This window comes from Salvelinus namaycush, unplaced genomic scaffold (genome assembly GCF_016432855.1).
Source record: "Salvelinus namaycush isolate Seneca unplaced genomic scaffold, SaNama_1.0 Scaffold1915, whole genome shotgun sequence".
Taxonomy (NCBI): Eukaryota; Metazoa; Chordata; class Actinopteri; order Salmoniformes; family Salmonidae; genus Salvelinus; species Salvelinus namaycush.
This window is the reverse complement of record NW_024058692.1, coordinates 24,028-32,500: the sequence shown is the minus strand read 5'-3', so window position 1 is coordinate 32,500 and position 8,473 is coordinate 24,028. Positions and strand designations below refer to the sequence as shown.

Here is an 8,473-nt window from a genome sequence, read left to right as displayed (position 1 = left end):
CCTTGATGAAACACAGAGAGGTTTTGGACGGTTGTACTGTAGACAAAAAAGCCCTTGGTTTCGTCAACAATCTTCCAATTCACCGTGTTCATGTCGTTGCATTAGAACAGTTCCAGACGCAACCTCAACGTGAGGAGAAACCTCAACGTAACCAGGAGATCATTCAGTAGACGTGTACTATAGAGACAACGTAACCAGGAGATCATTCAGTAGACGTGTACTATAGAGACAACGTAACCAGGAGATCATTCAGTAGACGTGTCCTATAGAGACTACGTAACCAGGAGATCATTCAGTAGACGTGTACTATAGAGACAACGTAACCAGGAGATCATTCAGTAGACGTGTACTATAGAGACAACGTAACCAGGAGATCATTCAGTAGACGTGTACTATAGAGACAACGTAACCAGGAGATCATTCAGTAGACGTGTACTATAGAGACAACGTAACCAGGAGATCATTCAGTAGACGTGTACTATAGAGACTATGTAACCGGGAGATCATTCAGTAGACGTGTACTATAGAGACTACGTAACCGGGAGATCATTCAGTAGACGTGTACTATAGAGACAACGTAACCAGGAGATCATTCAGTAGACGTGTCCTATAGAGACAACGTAACCAGGAGATCATTCAGTAGACGTGTACTATAGAGACAACGTAACCAGGAGATCATTCAGTAGACGTGTACTATAGAGACAATGTAACCAGGAGATCATTCAGTAGACGTGTACTATAGAGACAACGTAACCAGGAGATCATTCAGTAGACGTGTACTATAGAGACAACGTAACCAGGAGATCATTCAGTAGACGTGTACTATAGAGACGACAACATGACGGCACAAGAACATCGTCTTTGTTAATAACAGAAATGATTCCTAATCTATCCGTCAACAAACCTTGAGAAAATGTGGAGCGTTTAGATCACAAGCAGGCTTGAGGGAGGAAGTTACAGGGTTTTGTGTGAAGACAAAAGTAGTGTGTGTGTGTGTGTGTGTGTGTGTGTGTGTGTGTGTGTGTGTGTGTGTGTGTGTGTGTGTGTGTGTGTGTGTGTGTGTGTGTGTGTGTGTGTGTGTGTGTCTAATAGAAGTCCTGTTCACCTGGGACCAATGGACAAAAGCACAAGGCCAAGAGAAATAGCTAACTATGAGAACCAAACATTACAAAACCTCCTATTTTTAATTTAGTATAATCAACCATTTTGTTGCCCATGATTACACAAATACCATCTGATTGGTTAGAAAGTGAACATGGTCCATTCCTGATTGGTTACAAAGTGAACAGGATACTTTCCTGATTGGTTGATTTCCTCTAAAAGATAAAGTTGTATTGAATTAAAATTACATTTAAAACCTGTTCCACTTCTTTTAAATTAATTAGGAATTACCATCTAGTTATTCATCTGAATAGGAATTACCATCTAGTTATTCATCTGAATAGGAATTACCAGCTAGTTATTCACCTGAATAGGAATTACCATCTAGTTATTCATCTGAATAGGAATTACCAGCTAGTTATTCACCTGAATAGGAATTACCATCGAGTTATTCATCTGAATAGGAATTACCATCTAGTTATTCATCTGAATAGGAATTACCATCTAGTTATTCATCTGAATAGGAATTACCAGCTAGTTATTCACCTGAATAGGAATTACCATCTAGTTATTCATCTGAATAGGAATTACCAGCTAGTTATTCACCTGAATAGGAATTACCATCGAGTTATTCATCTGAATAGGAATTACCATCTAGTTATTCATCTGAATAGGAATTACCAGCTAGTTATTCATCTGAATAGGAATTACCATCTAGTTATTCATCTGAATAGGAATTACCATCTAGTTATTCACCTGAATAGGAATTACCATCTAGTTATTCACCTGAATAGGAATTACCAGCTAGTTATTCACCTGAATAGGAATTACCAGCTAGTTATTCACCTGAACAGGAATTACCAGCTAGTTATTCACCTGAATAGGAATTACCATCTAGTTATTCACCTGAATAGGAATTACCATCTAGTTATTCACCTGAATAGGAATTACCATCTAGTTATTCACCTGAATAGGAATTACCATCTAGTTATTCACCTGAATAGGAATTACCAGCTAGTTATTCACCTGAATAGAAATTACCAGCTAGTTATTCACCTGAATAGGAATTACCATCTAGTTATTCACCTGAATAGGAATTACCATCTAGTTATTCATCTGAATAGGAATTACCAGCTAGTTATTCACCTGAATAGGAATTACCATCTAGTTATTCATCTGAATAGGAATTACCATCTAGTTATTCACCTGAATAGGAATTACCAGCTAGTTATTCATCTGAATAGGAATTACCATCTAGTTATTCATCTGAATAGGAATTACCAGCTAGTTATTCACCTGAATAGGAATTACCAGCTAGTTATTCATCTGAATAGGAATTACCAGCTAGTTATTCACCTGAATAGGAATTACCATCTAGTTATTCATCTGAAGTGTTTTTGTCCCCAGCCGTTTTTGACACCCAAACTCTCAGACGCTATATATTGCCCTGAGTGTGTGTATGTGTGTGTGTGTGTATATGTGTGAGTGTGACTTAATGTGTGTTAGTGTGTGTCTGTTAGTGTGAGTGTGTTAACTGCGGGTCAGATGAAGACACACAGAGGTGATAAGTCACAAGACATCCCTCTCCTCCCCCTCCCCTCTCCTACCGTCACCTGACACACACACACACACACACACACACACACACACACACACACACACACACACACACACACACACACACACACACACACACACACACACACACACACACACACAGAGCTGTGTGAAAGAACCTAGACTGTACGTTATTATTTTACAGAGGGTGATGATTTACAGTCAGGGATGGAAATTAACATATCCCACTAGTCTGAGGATAGTACTATCCAGACCAGACTAGTAGAAAATGTGCCTAACTATCCCACTAGTCTGAGGATAGTACTATCCAGACCAGACTAGTAGAAAACGTGCCCTACTATCCCACTAGTCTGAGGATAGTACTATCCAGACCAGACTAGTAGAAAACGTGCCCAACTATCTCACTAGTCTGAGGATAGTACTATCCAGACCAGACTAGTAGAAAATGTGCCCAACCCACTAGTCTGAGGATAGTACTATCCAGACCAGAATAGTAGAAAACGTGCCCAACTATCCCACTAGTCTGAGGATAGTACTATCCAGACTAGACTAGTAGAAAACGTGCCCAACTATCCCAATAGTCTGAGGATAGTACTACCCAGACCAGACTAGTAGAAAACGTGCCCAACAGCACAGCACAAATTTTGGACCCAAATGTTACCTGGGCTATGTTCCCCATCCCTGTTTACCGTCCACAGGGACACGGACTCACAGAGCATTTCTCTAATGAACCAACACTCACATTCTATCTCTCCTATTTCTGTAATGAACCAACACTCACATTCTATCTCTCCTATTTCTGTAATGAACCAACACTCACATTCTATATGCTCTATTTCTCTAATGAACCAACACTCACATTCTATATGCTCTATTTCTCTAATGAACCAACACTCACATTCTATCTGTTCTATTTCTCTAATTTCTCTCTATTTCTCTGTAATGTAACAACACTCACATTCTATCGCACCTATTTCTCTAATGAACCAACACTCACATTCTATTTGTTCTCTTTCTCTAATGAACCAACACTCACATTCTATCTGTTCTATTTCTCTAATGTACACTTGAGCACATGGACCAGCACACACACCCTTCATTCTGGACATGTCATTCCCCAACTGCTGTTCTGAGGGCAGCTGGTAATATGTAAATGATGTGGTGGAGAGGGCCGAGATGATTGGTCTGAGATGGCTCTAGGGGGAGTGGTATTTATAGAATGAAGAAACAAGACACTCTTATTAAGGCCCCCACACACACACACACACAGACACACACACACACACACACACACACACACACACACACACACACACACACACACACACACACACACACACACACACACACACACACACACACACACACACACAGTTCAGGTAAACACACACACACACACACACAGTTCAGGTAAACACACACACACACACACACAGTTCAGGTAAACACACACACACACACACACAGTTCAGGTAAACACACACACAGTTCAGGTAAACACACACACACACACACACACAAACACACACAGTTCAGGTAAACACACACACACACACACACACACACACACACACACACACACACACACACACACGGTTCAGGTAAACACACACACACACACACTCACTCACGCACAGGCCTGCTACAGTAAAGACAGTTGTCTTTGGTCCTGACAGGCCTGTTACAGTAAAGACAGTTGTCTTTGGTCCTGACAGGCCTGTTTACAGTAAAGACAGTTGTCCTGACAGGCCTGTTTACAGTAAAGACAGTTGTCCTGACAGGCCTGCTACAGTAAAGACAGTTGTCTTTGGTCCTGACAGGCCTGTTACAGTAAAGACAGTTGTCTTTGGTCCTGACAGGCCTGCTACAGTAAAGACAGTTGTCTTTGGTCCTGACAGGCCTGCTACAGTAAAGACAGTTGTCCTGACAGGCCTGCTACAGTAAAGACAGTTGTCCTGACAGGCCTGTTTACAGTAAAGACAGTTGTCTTTGGTCCTGACAGGCCTGCTACAATAAAGACAGTTGTCCTGACAGGCCTGTTACAGTAAAGACAGTTGTCTTTGGTCCTGACAGGCCTGTTACAGTAAAGACAGTTGTCCTGACAGGCCTGCTACAGTAAAGACAGTTGTCTTTGGTCCTGACAGGCCTGTTTACAGTAAAGACAGTTGTCTTTGGTCCTGACAGGCCTGCTACAGTAAAGACAGTTGTCTTTGGTCCTGACAGGCCTGCTACAGTAAAGACAGTTGTCTTTGGTCCTGACAGGCCTGTTTACAGTAAAGACAGTTGTCTTTGGTTCCTGACAGGCCTGTTTACAGTAAAGACAGTTGTCTGGTCCTGACAGGCCTGTTTACAGTAAAGACAGTTGTCTTTGGTCCTGACAGGCCTGTTACAGTAAAGACAGTTGTCCTGACAGGCCTGTTACAGTAAAGACAGTTGTCTTTGGTCCTGACAGGCCTGCTACAGTAAAGACAGTTGTCTTTGGTCCTGACAGGCCTGTTTACAGTAAAGACAGTTGTCTTTGGTCCTGACAGGCCTGCTACAGTAAAGACAGTTGTCTTTGGTCCTGACAGGCCTGTTTCAGTAAAGACAGTTGTCTTTGGTCCTGACAGGCCTGTTTACAGTAAAGACATTTGTCCTGACAGGCCTGTTACAGTAAAGACAGTTGTCTTTGGTCCTGACAGGCCTGTTTACAGTAAAGACAGTTGTCCTGACAGGCCTGTTACAGTAAAGACAGTTGTCTTTGGTCCTGACAGGCCTGTTACAGTAAAGACAGTTGTCTTTGGTCCTGACAGGCCTGTTTACAGTAAAGACAGTTGTCTTTTGTCCTGACAGGCCTGTTTCAGTAAAGACAGTTGTAGGGAATAGAACCCATAGGGCCCTGGTCTAAAGTAGTGCACTACATAGGGAATAGAACCCATAGGGCCCTGGTCTAAAGTAGTGCACTACATAGGGAATAGAACCCATAGGGCCCTGGTCTAAAGTAGTGCACTACATAGGGTATAGAACCCATAGGGCCCTGGTGAAAAGTAGTGCACTACATAGGGTATAGAACCCATAGGGCCCTGGTGAAAAGTAGTGCACTACATAGGGAATAGAACCCATAGGGCCCTGGTCTAAAGTAGTGCACTACATAGGGAATAGAACCCATAGGGTCCTGGTCTAAAGTAGTGCACTACATAGGGAATAGGGTGCCATTTAGGACACGGGACCCGTTGTGGTCCCATACTCACAGTATCCACATCTAGTGCCGCCCTCAAACACAAAGCCATTGGGCACGTCGCCGTAGCGACGCAGGTCTGACAGCTTCCACTGGCCAATCACGGCCGGGGGGAGGTCCCTAGTGAGGACCAATATGTTGTTGCACAGGTGCAGGGAGGCGGGACCACTCTCTAGCTTAGTTCCTGGCTGAACGCCTACACTGAACCTGTGGACTGGTTGAGAGAAAGGGAGCAAGAGAGGGGGGAGAGAGAGTGTGAGAGAGTGGGAGGGAGAGAGAGAGGGGGGAGGGAGAGAGAGGGGGAGAGAGAGACGGGGGAAGAGGGAGAGAGAGAGAGGAGAGAGAGAGAGAGGGAGAGAGAGCGGGGAAGAGGGAGAGAGAGGGAGGGAGAGGGGGAGGGAGAGAGGGGAAGAGGGAGAGAGAGAGAAGGAGAGGGGGAGGGAGAGAGAGAGAGCGTGAGAGGGAGGGAGAGAGAGAGGGAGGGAGAGAGAGGGGAGATATGGGGGAGGGAGAGAGAGAGAGGGGGGGAGTGAGAGAGAGCGTGAGAGAGAGAGAGGGGAGTGAGAGAGAGTGAGAGAGAGAGTGGGGGGGTGGAGGGAGAGAGAGAGAGGGGAGGGAGAGAGAGAGAGAGAGGGGAGAGAGGGAGAGAGAGAGTGGGGAGGAGTGAGAGAGAGAGTGGGGCGGAGGGAGGGAGAGAGAGAGTGGGGGGGAGGTAGGGATGGAGAGAGATTCATTATTATTCACACAAAGAGATACCACCAATCAGAGACATAATGAAGGTAACACACACACAGAGAGCATAAGTCTAGGACAGTATACATAAACATACACCTCAGCACACACACACGGCTGGGTGATGGATGCCAGTATTAATGATGATTAAACGCTCTCTGTCTCTCTGCTGGCTGTGATCTGTCATCAATGGGGTTCCGTCCTCTCTCTCTGTCTCTCTGCTGGCTGTGATCTGTCATCAATGGGGCTCCGTCCTCTCTCTTTCTCTGTCTCTCTGCTGGCTGTGATCTGTCATCAATGGGGTCCCGTCCTCTCTCTCTCTCTAGCCACTGGGATTTTTGGCCATTCTTCAAGGCAAAACTGCTCTTTCAAGTTGGATGGGTTCTGCTGGTGTACAGCAATCTTTAAGTCATACCACAGATTCTCAATTGGATTGAGTTCTGGGCTTGGAGTGGGCCATTCCAAGACATTTAAATGTTTCCCCTTAAACCACTCGGGTGCTGCTTTAGCAGTATGCTTAGGCCCATTGTCCTGCTGGAAGGTGAACCTCCGTCCCAATCTCAAATCTCTGGAAGACTGAAACAGGTTTCCCTCAAGAATTTCCCTGTATTTAGCGCCATCCATCATTCCTTAAATTCTAACCAGTTTCCCAGTCCTTGATGATGAAAAACATCTCCACAGCATGATGCTGCCACCACCATGCTTCACTGCGGGGATGGTGTTCTCGGGGTGATGAGAGGTGTTGGGTTTGTGCCAGACATAGCGTTTTCCTTGATGGCCAAAAAGCTAAATTTTAGTCTCATCTGACCAGAGTACCTTCTTCCATATGTTTGGGGAATCTCCCACATGCCTTCTGGCAAACACCAAACGTGTTTGCTTATTTTTTCTTTAAGCAATGGCTTTTTTCTGGCCACTCTTCCGTAAAGCCCAGCTCTGTGGAGTGTACGGCTTAAAGTGGTCCTATGGACGGATACTCTAATCTCCGTTGTGGAGCTTTGCAGCTCCTTCAGGGTTATCTTTGGTCTCCTTGTTTCCTCTCTGATTAATGCCCTCCTTGCCTGGTCTGTGAGTTTTGATGGGCAGCCTTCTCCTGGCAGGTTTGTTGTGGTGCCATATTCTTTCCATTGTTTAATAATGGATTTAATGGTGCTCCGTGGGAAGTTCAAAGTTTCTGATATTTTTTTTATAACCCAACCCTGATCTGTACTTCTCCATAACTTTGTCCCTGACCTGTTTGGAGGTCTTCATGGTGCCGCTTGCTTGGTGGTGCCCCTTGCTTAGTGGTGTTGCAGACTCTGGGGCCTTTCAGAACAGGTGTATATATACTGAGATCATGTGACAGATCATGTGACACTTAGATTGCACACAGGTGGACTTTATTTAACTAATTATGTGACTTCTGAAGGTAATTGGTTGCACCAGATCTTATGTAGGGGCTTCATAGCAAAGGGGGTGAATACATATGCACACACCACTTTTCAGTTTTTTAGAATTTTTTTAAACAAGTTTTTTAAATTTCACTTCACCAATTTGGACTATTTTGTGTATGTCCATTACAGGAAATCCAAATAAAAATCTATTTAAATTACAGGTTGTAATGAAACAAAATAGGAAAAACGCCAAGGGGGATGAATACTTTTGCAAGGCACTGCAATGTAGGGAATTTGGGATGCAGGCTGGTTGTCTGTTGATGCCGCTTTTATAAAGACCTCATCACACACAGACACACACAGACAAACAGGGACAGACAGACACACAGGCACAGACAAACAAGCACAGACAAACAGGCACAGACACAGACATAGAGAAACACACAAACACACACTCACACACAGGCACAGACAC

General features: G+C 44.2%; 1 protein-coding gene across 1 annotated transcript in view; it reads right to left on the bottom strand.

The window, feature by feature from the left end:
* LOC120037840 (protein Dok-7-like) overlaps positions 1-8,473 on the bottom strand; it is a gene marked incomplete at its 3' end in the record, with an annotated part of 31,097 nt that overhangs the window by 16,859 nt on the left and 5,765 nt on the right. The window contains exon 4 of the mRNA XM_038983811.1: positions 5,910-6,110. Coding sequence (XP_038839739.1) covers positions 5,910-6,110 — 201 coding nt within the window. The remainder of the gene's footprint in view (positions 1-5,909; positions 6,111-8,473) is intronic.